This window comes from Acanthopagrus latus, chromosome 9 (genome assembly GCF_904848185.1).
Source record: "Acanthopagrus latus isolate v.2019 chromosome 9, fAcaLat1.1, whole genome shotgun sequence".
In the NCBI taxonomy this organism is placed as follows: Eukaryota; Metazoa; Chordata; class Actinopteri; order Spariformes; family Sparidae; genus Acanthopagrus; species Acanthopagrus latus.
In genome coordinates this window covers 23,660,264-23,673,605 of record NC_051047.1, presented here as the reverse complement: position 1 = coordinate 23,673,605, position 13,342 = coordinate 23,660,264, and the positions used below count along the sequence as shown (strand labels likewise).

At 38.5% G+C, this 13,342-nt stretch overlaps 2 protein-coding genes across 2 annotated transcripts; both read right to left on the bottom strand.

The window, feature by feature from the left end:
• Positions 1 to 2,756: 2,756 nt before the first annotated feature.
• On the bottom strand, positions 2,757 to 3,713 carry LOC119026159 (olfactory receptor 142-like). Its single transcript, XM_037110318.1, has one exon. The coding sequence runs from the start codon at positions 3,711 to 3,713 to the stop codon at positions 2,757 to 2,759; it is 957 nt and encodes a 318-aa protein (XP_036966213.1).
• Positions 3,714 to 10,837: 7,124 nt separating this feature from the next.
• Positions 10,838 to 11,767, bottom strand: LOC119026151 (olfactory receptor 142-like). Its single transcript, XM_037110311.1, has one exon. It carries the CDS (start codon positions 11,765 to 11,767, stop codon positions 10,838 to 10,840), a length of 930 nt encoding a protein of 309 aa, XP_036966206.1.
• Positions 11,768 to 13,342: the final 1,575 nt, after the last annotated feature.

The window sequence follows — 13,342 nt, the reverse complement described above, 5'->3', positions numbered from 1 at the left end:
GTTGGTGATCCATGTATTTATAAAGACTTGGAAGTAAATTAGCAGGATGTTTTTTGCTTTGCAGTATAAATACACATAGAAACATCATTGCACACAGTACAGCATGATCAAATAATAATAATAACAACAATAATAACAAAAATAATAATAATGTCATATCAAAAATTTGTGCATGAATTACCTGAGATGTTCAATAACAGGAATCATTATACAACTGAGTGCACCATTGGCTAAATGTGAATAATGTGGATATTCAAAATAAAGCAAAAAAAGAGCACCACACTTCTCATCATCATTATTAGGACCAAATAAGATAACAATATATATATATATATATATATATATATATATATATATATATATATATATATATATATATATATATATATATATATATATATATATATATATAAAAATCTAAATTTGCCTGCCAAAAAGTCAATGCATTTTTCAGTTAAAGGAAATGAACCTTTCGGCTAGAAAGACATTGTTCAAGGATTAACAAGCTCAAGTTTGCTAAAAGTGCACAAAAATCTTGAGGATGTCACTTATAACTCCAACAGCCACAGCAGGTTAAACAGTGCACATCTAAGGAAGAACACCAGAAATAGGACTTTAAGCTTCCTTAAAGTGAAACTCTCTCCAAAAAGCAACCTAGGCTTTATTTGTGAATGCTTATGAGTCAAACCTTCGTGTAAATGCACAATTATGACAAAAGAGGCACTTTAAAGATTTACCGTAGCTTTGAATTGGGGCAAGCTAATTTTCAATGGAGTGCAGGGGCAGTCTTACACTAACATCAAAATTGCTATTTTTAAAACACTAAGAAGGCTCGACACAACATGAAACTTTGCTCGTAGTATCACCAGGGTCTCTACACATGAACACGAGCATTGAGAACATTGTTTGTGTACACAGAGTTTACTAAAAAGACTGTTTTTGGACAACTGATGTTAGCAGTAGCATCTCCAGTGCGCCACCATCATGGCAGACAACAAGTGGTGATCCCCAAGTGCGACCAAACAGGTAGGAGGTCCACCATTTCTCTCCTTCCTGTTAGTCAACACTTTTTGTCTGCCATGACGGCAGCGCGCCAGAGATGCTACTGCTAACGTGAGTGGGAAACAAGCAAGTTTAAGAATTGTCCAAGTCTCACACAAAGATCTGGTGATAGATGGGCTACATAACTTTAATCTAGACATTAGCAAAATATTTGCGGCTACAATGAAAAAGGCATGAGCCAAGAGAAACACACTAATGTTATGAGTCTGTGCTTTGACATGACAGAGTGGTACTCTAGTGGTTGACATAGCCACATACTGTATCTGTCATATGACATGACTGAAAGTATAGACAGATCAGCACAGACAAATGAGATAATAACTTGAACCAATGGAGGGAAGCTAATACTGGAGTAATGCGTTGATGTCTGTTAAAACCAGTTAGAAGCCAAGCTGCTGAACAGAAGGAAGGAAAGAATTGAAGAAAATGTCTTGAAAGTGTCAGCATCCTCATCAGTGTATGATCCATGTAATTATCAAGACTTTGAAATAAAGAGCAGGATTCTGTTTGTATTGCAGTATAAATACATGTAGACACAGCACTGCACACAGTACAGCATGATACACCATAACATCAACATAGGACTGTAGGTTTACTTAATGTAACACAGAAGTTATTTAGTTTTTGAGGTAATGACAACCAGAATTCTGTTAGTTCTGTATCAACTGCAGAAAATGTTTTTAACCTAGAGTTATTGTTGGATCACTAACTAGCTGCTAAAAAAGAAAATCAATTACTGCTTGAAAATAAGCACATGAGAACTACTCATGTCTTTTTTTGTTGTTTTTTTTCTGTACAAAGTTTAACACCCACTGAATTAGAAAGTACACTAAAATCTGCTATCCGCAACAAGTCCTCAGAACTGGATATGAATTGATGATCTGTGGCACAAAGGGACGATCCTGGTTGTATTCATCTCTGTGTGTAACTGAGCATTGTTTCAAATATTATTAACAATTCTGAGTGGTCAACCTCTGGATGTGACACCATGACTTCAGCTCTTTATAGAACATGCTGACACCGACTCAGTAGGTCTAAACTTCCATCTATGAACATGCAGTTCTTTGCTCTGGGACTGACTGTTAGCTCAGCATGTATGCTGTCAGTTTCCACAGTGGTAAGTGAGACAGACTTACCAGCCGGAATTTGTTGTAACTTGTTCGCTGAGCAGCCCAGCTCTTTGAAAACTGTGTCAAGCTGACCTTTTGTTTTAAGGACTTCTATATATAAAGGAGCAGGATGGTTTTTGTATTGCAGTACAGTACAGCATGATTAATGACAATTTAATGGTATGAATTACCTGAGATGTGCACACACGTTCAACAGGAATCACTATACAACGGAGTCGACCGTTGGCTAAATGTGAATAATGTGGACATTCAAAATTAAGCTAATAAAGAGCACAACACCTGATTATCATCATGTTAAGGGCATCTCAAAATAAGATAGCAATATATATGAATCTGCATCCAATATGTAAAAAAATTCCTATTCCCAAAAATGAATGCCAATTTCAGTTAAATGAAATGAAACGTTCAGCTAAAAAGACATGCTTCAAGGATTAACAAACTTACTTTTGCTAAAAGTGCAAACAGTCTTGAGGATATTATATGTAACTCTAACAGCCACAGCAAATAGCTGCTTAAACCGTGCAAATTTAAGGAAGAACATTAGACATAGCCCTGTAAGTTTCTTTAATACTGGACAAAAGGATTTTTTTTTTTTTTTTTTAAAGTAAGAACAACCAGAATTCTGTTTCGAATTTTAGTCAATTTGAAACCATAAATTAATGGATTTATTAAGGGAGGTATGACAAGAGTTTCTATCTCAACAAAGTTTTTAAAGGTTTGAGGGAAATTGTTTGGATCGAAGCGCATAATCATTATTTCAAAAAGTATAGTTACAAGAAAAATGAGTAAGGAGATCAAATGTGGCACACATGTTTGCATGAACTTTGCCCTGTTGTTTATAGAATTTGAACATGTTTTTATGAGATACATGTAGGATAGAACTATGAATAAAGCATGAATTAAATAAACAATGATAATTATGTATACAAATATGCCATTAACTCTTGTTTGTGCTGGGGAACAAGCAAGTTTGACAATCATCCAATTCACACAAAAGAACTTGTGGATATATGGGCTGCATAACTTTAATCTAGATGTTAGAAATGTACTTATACCAATCGTGCAAAAAGGTGTCATCCAAGAGTAACACACTAACAAAATGAGTCTTTGCTGTGACATGACAGAGTGGTACTCCAGTGGTCGACATATAGCCACATATCTGTCATATGCCATGACTGCAAGAATAGACAGCTCACTGGCGACATATGAGCCACCTACTTGAGCCTGAACAAGACATCCAGAATAAGAGATGACATGAACAGGAGAAAGCAGATCCCAGAGAAACTTGGGGTAGAAACCTGTTGTAACATAAAGTCCATTCATGGAAAAAGCACATATTAAAATATACATTGGTTCATGCAGGTTTTTATCCATGATGATGGTCACAATAACAGAAATATTTACCAGCAAAATCACACAGTAACACAGTAAAGTGAGAAAGAAGAGAGTAAATCTGTGGTTATTTGTTTCATTTAAACCTGAAAGAAAAAACATCGTTATTTGAGAAACATTATCCATCATGGTTAGAAAACTGTGTATTTCCTGTGAGAGGTAACTCTGTCCCTAACAGTGTCTGTGTCTCTCTCTCCTCACTTTTTAATATCTTGTATGACTACATCGGCACACGTGCTAATTAATTACTTCTTAATTTCAGGATGTTGCAATCTACTGTAAAAAGCTCATTACAATAACAATATAGAACTGGGAAAGCAGAAAACTCTAACAATGTTCAAATTGTGTTTAATTTCAAAATGTAAAATGATTTATTCATCATATTGTAGGCTATTCATGCTAGTAAGGCACTGAAAATAAACTACCTCCCTGCTCAGGTTCACAGAGATGTTTTACAACAGCCTGTTGTGAGGACAGTCAAAATGTTGGTCTTACTAGTTAATACATGTCTCATATTGTGCACTTCAGATATTTACATGGTAAAGCGGAAATACAGAAGGACGCTAGGGCCAACAAGATGCTAAGAAACATGGAGTGATATTGGCAGTACAGGACAGAGGAACAACACCTTCCGGATGCCACAGGAGAAACAAACAGACTGTGTGTTGCATTTAAGGCATACATTTGAATGTGGTTGCATTTTGAAAGAATTTTATTTTGAAATGTGTCTTGCTTAGAAAGTTACAGGTTCAAAGTTCATTTCCTGTTAATAGTTTGAGGGAGCCAGGTGAATCTGCACATGTGTCTTTCTGTGTTCATTGTGTATGATCCACACTGTAAATGTTATAAGTAAATAGTTTCATAGCTGGATGCATAAATTAATTTTAAAAATTATTATATGAAAAGGCATTTAATGGGTTTGTCTTAAAAATAATTTATTTAATATTTACTTTGAGGAAAAGCACATGTCGCTGAGTAAAATAGTGACTTGAATGTGAATTTTGTCTTTTTACAGTTCTCACTCTGTCCGTGTAAGTTGATGTAGAAGAGCCACAATAAACAGCAACTAAAGCTTACTACGAATCATGTCATCATTTGCAAGTAAGAATTTAACTAATTGTACAGCTGCAGTTCCTGCACTGTAGTGAGGATGACATAATCCGACAAAGTCATTCAACTAAAAAATTAAACAGGCATGGTAATATATCACTGAGGTGTCGCAATTATTAAAGGACATAATTCTAAAATAAAAGAAGTGATTTTTGAGCATCACTCTCAATCTGTCCAAAACCGATGCTTTGAGATAGCAGCTGACCTGTTCTATAATCCATTGTGTCAGAATTTGACAAGTTGGGAAATTCTGGAGATATATCCCTTGGGGATCCCGAGTGGGAAGGGATAATGAGATCCCCAATAGGACAGACCCAAGGACTTTGACCCATGCAGATGGCCAGACAATGAATGCAAGTTGAGTCTGTAGCAGTGAGTGCAAGAATCTATCAGGCCACAATGAGCACAGGACCAGTTCCTGGAGCAGAGAGGAGGCAGGAGGAGCATGGCCAGGACTCACCTCATAGAGCCTAGGACCTCTATGAGCCTGCGCCCCAGACTCCATACATAGTATTTTCATAGCAGATCAAATGGCTTCCAGCAACCGACAAGAGTGAATTGTAGCAGTATGACAATGATGTGTGCAAAATCATACAAAGAACAGCTAAGGGCGATGCTGACAGACCACTGTATGCAATGACATCCATCATTGTAAGCGATGCGTCTGAGATATTTGGTAATACTGAAACAGCAAGAAACCCTAGAAGAACCGTATGGCCATCAAAATACAAAAGTTGTGGCAAGAGCTGAGAACTCTCGAGAAGCACTACAAGGTGGCCAGTGAAGACAAACACCAACCACTAGCAGAGAAATCCTTAGGAAAAAGCTTATGATGATTTGGAGAGCAGAATGGTGCAGATGAGTGAAGGAAAGAGACAAGAATTGAACATCCTTCATTGCCAACCTGCTTACAAGAAAATTGCCCAGTGTGGACCGGCCACCTTAAGTGCTCAGCAGGTGATCTTAACTTCACAATACCTTGAGTGATCCAGCAAGAGACCAGAAACTTGGCCACAACAAGGCCCCAATAAGCCCAGTTCCCCCAACAACTGAGTTCGACATCAAGGAACCAAGCGGTTGCCCTTGAAGCCTGGTTTACCCAAATTGAAAAATCTGGTTGATGATGTCCGCCTGTGAACTGAGAAACTCCAGGGACTCTAAAGTAAGGGCATCTTGGATTCAAGGTCTGAACAGGCAGAAAGTTTAGTGCTGCCAGAGAGTTGCAAGTGGTAAATGGTGCCTGTGGGGCCTGCAGATAACTGTGTCCGACACACAGTCCCGAATCCTCACATACCGTGGCCAGTTGGTGAGGTAGTCAAGGATCTAGGACGTGAAGTGTTGGTCCATCCCTGCAAGCTCCAGTTTGTCCCCCAAAAGTGCAAGTTGCAGAAATCAAAGAACATGATCCTCACAGTGCTTCCAGGCTTCTCCAGGTGAGAAAGTGATCTGTCCAGTTGAAAGATGATGGCGTCGTCCACTCTGATGCCAGGTTGAAATGCAAACTGGAGTGGATCCATAAAAAGACTCACCAGAGGGTGTAGATGGACGAGGACCAGCCGCTCCAGGGTCTTAATAAGGTGTGAAGTGAGAGCAACTGGTCTGTAGCTGTTGAAGTCTGTTGGGTTATGGATCTTTAGTGCTAGTGCCATGCAGGAGATTTTCCTGCAGCAGTGACACTTTTCCCAGCATCAGGCTCATGTTGAAGATATATCCCACAATCCTGCACAGCTGGTGTGCACAGGACTCGAGGAGCCTGGAGCTGATCCTGTCTGGACCTGAGCCTTCCTCACCTTCATCTTTCTCAGCTGATTTCCCACCTGGATGGTGGAGAGGGACACATTGGAGCAGGCGGGCTTAGTGTCAGGTGGGGGAGATGGGTGAATGTCAGGGGGGAAAGTGGGGGGAGTCTGCAACAGGAAAGCAGTGGAAAGGGAGCAGATATGACTGGGCCTGGGGAGGGATGGGTGTCTGGTCAAACCTTTTCAAGAACTGGTTCAGGTCGTTCACCCATGTCTGATCCCCCGCAGCCTGGTGATCTGGTTTCCTCTGCCCTGAGATGGTTTTAAGGCTTTTCCAGACTCCACTGACATTTACACATCATACGGCACTCATTTACTTTAATTCTACAATCTAGCTGGCAGGTGGCTGAGCTGTTGATGATTAATGAACATGAAGTTGTGAACCTTTAATGGTTATGTTAAGTTACTTTGTTTGGCATTTCTTCCAGAATCTCAAAAAACACATATTTAAAAGAAACATCTGACAAGATGAAGTGTTTTAACATCTTAATTTTTAGTTGAACTTTTGTTGCCTCTGACCCTAGACCAAATATACATGGTGGTGTCAGAAGAAAAGGATAGTTCAAGATGCCTCAAAAAGGCCAGCAGTCATGTCAGCAGCAACGGCAGCAGCAGCAAATGAAGCCTATCACAGAAGAGGATGCCACAGGGGGGACTTTTGAGGAAGGTTTCCAGGCCATGGTGGACTCAACCACGGTCAAGTTCTGTGTGTTTTTGTGACCACAAGTCCGCCTAAACTTGAAAAACTGCTTGATCAGTTACTGAAGAATGCAAAGGACAACTCAATTTTTCATTCCCTGTTTCCAGGGGCAGGTGAGAGAGCTAACTGAGCTTCATCCAAACATTTCAAGCCATGCTTTTCCAGTGGGTGCGCAGGTGAATATGGTCCTTTCAGGAGCACTTGCCAAGAGTTTGGGTTCCACCAACTTCTTTTGCCTGTGGTCGTCCTCTGCAGGTTTGGAGTACATCAGAGTGTATCTCGTGAATGTGCTCTTGTGAATGAACTAGGATTTGACACAACAGCCATTTACCCAGAGGCAGGTTTTTGCAACCTGGCCAGGATGTTTGAGACCTTCATGCGGTTTGAACCACCTGACTAATTCCTTTGCTGTCTGGTAAAGCAAGCAGTGATTTTGTTGTTATCGACCCAGCCAATACTCAAGACTATGGTGTACCTGCACCTGGTCTTGGTAACTCCTGGTCGCACAGAGGTCATCCACCACATAACCCTAAAGGGCCCCTAGCCCATTCATGAGCTTGTCTTCAGGGTTCCAGAGCACCTGCTACCAGTGCCTAATAGGGAGCTAGAGGTGATGAGGGAATTTGGGATTATTGAACCTTCTTTCAATGAGTGGAGCAGCCCGATCATCTTGTTGCCCAAGAAAGATGGAATCCTGAGATTTTGTCTGGGTATCAGGAAGGTTAATGGTGTCAATAAACTGGACTTGTATCCCATGCCGAGAATCGATGATCTTGTGGAAATAATCGGTGGTTTGAGGTCCATCAGCATCCTGGACATGTGCAAGGGCTACTGGTGGGTTCCACTCACCCTAGAGAGTAAAGAGATCACAATTACGCCTCATGACCTCTAAGTATAGCAAACATCACACATCATCATACAACACTTTTATCACTTCAATCCTACCATCTTGCCAATGGGTGACTGAGGTGTTTGGGGATTAATGAACATAAACCTTTATAATCCAAAAATGGATTATGAACATTTGAGGGTTCATTTAATTTCAAAATACATGAATGCAAAAAGTGAAGTGAACAGTGTGGTGTGCAATAATGGTATATTAAACATTTTTGCATGAATTACCTGAGATGTTCACACACATGTTCACAACAGAAGACACTATTCAACTGAGCTGACCATTGTCTAAATGTAAATAATGTGGATATTCAAAATTAAGATAATAAGGAGCACACCATCTTATATCATGATTTTAAGAGCATCACCAAATAAGATAGTGTTACATCTGATTCAGCATGCTACATGTAAAAGAAAAACATTCACAAAAATTAATGCAAATTTCAGTTAAACAAATTGAAAACATTCTTCAAGGATTAACAAGCTCATGTTTGATGAATGTGCAAAAAGTCTTAAGGATATTACGCGTAACTCTGACAGCCACAGCAAACAGCTGGTTAAACAGTGCAAATTTAAGAAGGAACATCACACAGAGGCCTTTGAGTTAATACTGTATATAAGACAGAAGTAATTTGTTTCTTAAAGCACATACAACCATAATTTTCTTTCGAATTTTGGTCAATTTGAAACGAAAATGAATGAAATGAATGGATTTATTAAGAGATATGACAACAGTTTCTATTGCAACAAAGTTTTTAAAGGCTTTAGGGAGATCTTTTGAATCAAAAAACATAATCATTATTTTAAAAAAATGAGTAAGGAGGCTAAATGTTGCACACGTTTGCATGAACTTTGCCTGGTTTTCAATAGAATTTGTACATGTTTTGATATGTGTTGGCTAGAATGATGGATAAAGCATGAATTAAATAAATTATGATATTTATGTTTACGACTATGCCATTAACTGTAGTTTGTGCTGGGAAAAAAGCGAGTTTAACAATCATCCAATTTAAACAAAGCAATTTGGCAATATATGGGCTGCATAACTTTATTGTAGATGTTAGAAAAAACATTTATACCCATAACACCAAAAGGTGTTACTCAAGAGTAACACACAAACATGATGAGCCTTTGCTTTGACATGACAGAGTAGTACTATAGTGGTTGACATATAGCCACATATCTGTCATATGCCATGACTGCAAGAACAGACTCGGGCCTGAACAAGACATCCAGAATAAGTGATGACATGAACAGGAGAAAGCAGATCCCAGAGAAGCTTGGGGTAGAAACCTGTTGTCCCATAAAATCAATTAATTGAAAAAGTGCATAGTAAAATATACATTGGTTTATGTAGGTATTTATCCAAGATGACGGTCACATTAACAGAAATATTTACTAGCAAAATCATACAGTAACACAGTAAAGGGACATACACACTTATAAATCAAACAAACTAATCATTACTCTTATTTTGAGGGCATGGAAATATACTGTAAACACATGCAGCACATGAAAATAACAATGTAGAAATGTATGGCATTTGTACAGAAAATTCTTAAACAACAATCACATTGTAGGTTTTTTAGGCTCCCTCCTGTTTCATGAAGATGTTGTGTGGCCTGTCATGTGGATAGTCTTAATTTAGCTGTTATTATTCTAATGAACATATTGTGCACTGCAGACTTTCAAATTTATAAGAGGAAATACAGAAACACGCTAGGACCAACAGACCAGCCCATACTAAAATCACACAGTGTCAGTTTATGACCAGTTGGGAAAGAAACTCAAAAATCACCTTTTCTTACAGATAGGTCATTTAAAATTATGGATTAAACATACTAGATACTATTACATATGTAATTATTCTATACATCGCTTTTCATATTTTAGCTTTGGACGGCAATCTAATATAATCTTTCCCCATCCTTGCTGCTGGTATGACTAATTTTACTTCTCTCTACAGTGATATCAGGTGTGCTGTCTGCCTGAATCCATATCAGTGCATAAACACACATGCATGAAAGAGTCTTGCAAGATTTCATATGAGTCAATAGCAAAAACTCAGTAACAGACAATGGGCCTCATGCAAGAAGCAATTCACGAAAACTGTGTCGAGGTGACGTTTTTTTAAAAAAAAGAAGTCATCTCTGTTCACAGAACGTTCTTGATTGATAAAAGGTCTTGAAAGTGCAATTGCTACATACATGATATCATGCTAAAAGACTGAGGCTATACAGATACTTGTCTTTTGAATAATAGTTAATATCCTCATCATTTGATGATCAGGATTGTTTTTGTATTGCAGTTTAAATACATGTTGACACATTACTGCACACAGTACAGCATGATAAATGACACTTTAATGATGTAATATGAATGTTTTTACATGAATTACCTGAGATGTGCACACATATGTTCAACAACAGGAATCACTAAACAACTGAGTCGACCATCGGCTGAATGTGAATTATGTGGGTATTCAAAATTAAGCTAATAGAGAGCATAACACCTAATAATCATCATTTTAAGAGTGTTTCCAAATAAGACAAAAAATGAACCTTTCAGCTAGAGGACATTCTTCAAGGATTAACAAGCTCACTTTTGCGAAACATGCAAACACTCTAAATGATTTGACATGTAATGCTAATAGCCAGAGCAAACAGCTGGTTAAACATTAAAAAATCAAGGAAGAACATTAGACATAGAACTGTCAGTTCTGTTAATACTGTATAGAAGACAGAAGTCATTTAATTTTTTAAAGTAAGAACAACCATAATTCTGTTACGAATTTTGGACAATTTGAAACCGTAAATTAATGGATTTAATAAGGGAGGTATGATAAGAAATTCTATTGAAACAAAGTTTTTAAATGTTTGTGGGAAATCCTTTGAATCAAACCACATAATCATTAATTCAAAAAGAATGGTTACAAGAAAAATGAATAAGGACATTAAATGTGGCACACATGTTTGCATGAACTTTGCCCTGTTTTCTATAGAACTTACACATGTTTTAATGAGATACATGTAGGATAGAATTATGAAAAATCCATGAAAAAAATAAATGATAACTGTGATATATACAACTATGCTGTTTATAGCAGTTTCAGCTGGGAAACAAGCAAGTTTAACAATCATCCAATTCACACAAAAAAATTTGTCGATATATGGGCTGCATAACTTGAGTCTAGATGTTAGGAAAATAGTTATGCCAATTATGCAAAAAGGTGTTAGCCAAGAGTAACACACTAACATAATGAGTATTTGCTTTGACATGACAGAGTGGTACTCCAGTGGTCGACATATAGCCACATATCTGTCATATGCCATGACTGAGAGAATAGTAAGTTCACTGCACACGAATGAGCCACCTACTTGAGCCTGAACAAGACATCCAGGATAAGAGATGACATGAACAGGAGAAAGCAGATCCCAGAGAAGCTTGGGGTAGAAACCTGTTGTCCCATAAAGTGCATTCATGCAAAAAGTACATAGGAAAATATACATTGGTTCATGCAGGTTTTTATCCAAGATGATGGTCACAATGACAGAAATATTTACCAGCAAAATTATACAGTAACACAGTAAAGTAAGAAAGAGGAGAGTAAATCTGTGGTTATTTGTTTCATTTAAACCTGAAAGAAAAAATATTCTTATTTGAGAAACATTATCCATCATGGTGTGGTGGAAATTTCTGTCAATAAAAGTCAGGTCTGTCTTTTCGGTAAGTTTAATCCAACCATCTGCAGATGGACTCACCACACAGTCAAATTCATGAGCTGAGTGAATGAGCCCCGAGTAAAGGAGTGTTCACAATTTATACACAGATATCAACAAGGTCAGGGGAAGAGACAAGCACTCTCAGTGCCAGCAGTGATTAAGCTACACACATACGTACATACAGCTATCCCAATCAGACAGGCTTCTCATCGACACAAGACATAAAGTTAAAACTTCATGACGCATGACCTGGGACTCTGTGTGAAGCATAAAATTATCAGACATAAAACATGAGACAAGAAGGCGACTTTCTATCTGAGTTTTGGCTGGTTCGTGACTCTATTACAATCATATAGGGCAGAGGTTAGGTGTTCATACATTTGCATAAGAAATCATATTCAACAAAATAGTTCAAAATTCATCAACCCATAATGAAAAGGAATTTTTCCATCACAATGGTTAGAAAACGTGTTGTTCCTGTGAAGAGTAACCCTGTCCCGAAAAGTGTCTGCTCTCACTTTAATAGCTTGTCTGCGTACATCGACACACACTTAGACACCAAAGCAACCAATCAGTTCTCAGTCATCACTGAAGACTGCTACAATAACTCCAACATGCAAGAAACCTGGTGCAGATCAAAATAATTTGAGCAACTTTCATCCCATCTCAAACATACCATTTCTCTCCAAGATACTAGAAAGAACCATTGCAGCTCAGGTAAACACCCATCCGTCTGACAACAGTCTCTATGAACAATTTCAGTCTGGTTTTCATCCCCTCCACAGCACTGAGACACCCCTGGTGAAATTCACCAATGACCTCCTGATGGCATCTGACTCTGGCCTACTCTCAATTCTGGTTCTCCTGGACCTGAGCACAGCTTTTGAAGGCGTCTCTCATGACATCCTCCTGGACTGGTTAGCCTGCATTGGAATCACTGACATCCCTTGGGCTTGATTCAGATCACATCGTTCTGGTCGCACACAGTTTGTTCAACTCAAGAACCTAAGATTCTTCAGTCTCCAGTAGTGTTCCCCAGGCTCTGTCCATCTGCTTACTGAAAATGAAGTCATGGTTCTCACTCAACTTTCTTAACTCAGCCGTGACCAAACAGAGATCTTCCTCACTGGTACCAGATCCACCTAGCAACACTTTCTCCAACACTTTGTCCATCAACAATTCCACAGTTCCTCCATCACCTCAGGTAAGGAGCCTGGGTGTCATCCTGGACACCACTCTATCCTTTCAAGCCCACATCATTAATGTTACATGGTATGCATACTTCCATCTACGTAACAACAATTGTCTCTGTCCCTCACTTACACCAATCTGCACTGCTATTCTTGAAAGAGCAGTGGTGGTCTTCCTCAGAAATCACTCTATAAACTCCAACTGGTCCAGAATGGAGCTGCACATATCATTACCAGAACTCCCTCTGCTGAACACATCACTCCAGCCCTGCAGCAACTCCATTGGTTCCCTGTCAAATCCTGCATTGATTTTAAGGTTAATAATAATAATTATAATAATAAT

Bases quoted from the DNA above. Each gene is read 5' to 3' on its own strand.
- LOC119026151 (XM_037110311.1), bottom strand. From the start codon at position 11,767: ATGATGGATAATGTTTCTCAAATAAGAATATTTTTTCTTTCAGGTTTA.
- LOC119026159 (XM_037110318.1), bottom strand. From the start codon at position 3,713: ATGATGGATAATGTTTCTCAAATAACGATGTTTTTTCTTTCAGGTTTA.